General features: G+C 62.5%; 1 protein-coding gene across 1 annotated transcript in view; it reads left to right on the top strand.

Annotated features, from left to right (window-relative positions):
- Positions 1 to 436, top strand: part of LOC104168999 — a gene marked incomplete at both ends in the record, with an annotated part of 2,292 nt that extends 1,856 nt beyond the window's left edge. The window contains one exon of the mRNA XM_009709802.1: positions 362 to 436. Coding sequence (XP_009708104.1) covers positions 362 to 436 — 75 coding nt within the window. The remainder of the gene's footprint in view (positions 1 to 361) is intronic.
- Positions 437 to 746: the final 310 nt, after the last annotated feature.

The raw sequence follows: 746 nt of genomic DNA, 5'->3' as shown, positions 1-746 counted from the left end.
ATGTCCCCAAAGGGGTCTCCAGAGGGGGGACAAGGGACGTCCCCAAAGGGGGGTCAAGGGACGTCCCCAAAGGGGTCCCCATCGGGGTCCCCAAAGAGGTGCCAAGAGACGTCCCCAGAGATGTCCCCGTCGGGGTCCCCAGGGACGTCCCCACAGAGCTGCCCTGTGACCTCCTTGGGGTGGGGCTCAGAAGGGGACCCGGAAAGGTGTCCCAAGGGGTCCCCAAAAGGGTCTCCGAGGAAAAGCCCAGAGATGTCCCCAAAGGTGTCCCTGGAGAAGGTGACCAAGGGGTCCCCAAGGAGATGCTCGACAAAGTCCCCAACGGGGTCCCCGGGCAAGGGTCCACCCAGGTCCCCAAAAGCATCCCCAAGGAGATGCCAAGAGATATCCCCGAAGGCGTCCCCAAAGAGACGTCAAGAGATGTCCCCAAGGAGACGTCAAGAGATGTCCCCAAAGGCGTCCCCAAAGAGATGCCAAGAGATGTCCCCACGGAGACACCACGAGATGTCCCCAAAGGCATCCCCAAGGAGACACCAAGAGATGGCCCCAAGGAAACGCCAAGAGATGTCCCCAAAGGTGTCCCCAAAGAGACGCCAAGAGATGTCCCCACGGAGACACCCCGAGATGTCCCCACAGAAGATCCAGACGAGGTCCCCAAGAGGGTCTCCAGCCAAACTCCCGGGGGAGCCATCCCCAAAGGGACCCCCCGAGGTGTCCCAGTCCCCACAGGGGTCCCCGTCCTCGCC

The sequence above is a fragment of the Cariama cristata genome, unplaced genomic scaffold, assembly GCF_000690535.1.
Source record: "Cariama cristata isolate BGI_N322 unplaced genomic scaffold, ASM69053v1 scaffold9861, whole genome shotgun sequence".
NCBI lineage: Eukaryota > Metazoa > Chordata > Aves > Cariamiformes > Cariamidae > Cariama > Cariama cristata.
Note: the sequence above shows the minus strand (reverse complement) of the source record. Positions and strands in the feature narration are given on the sequence as shown.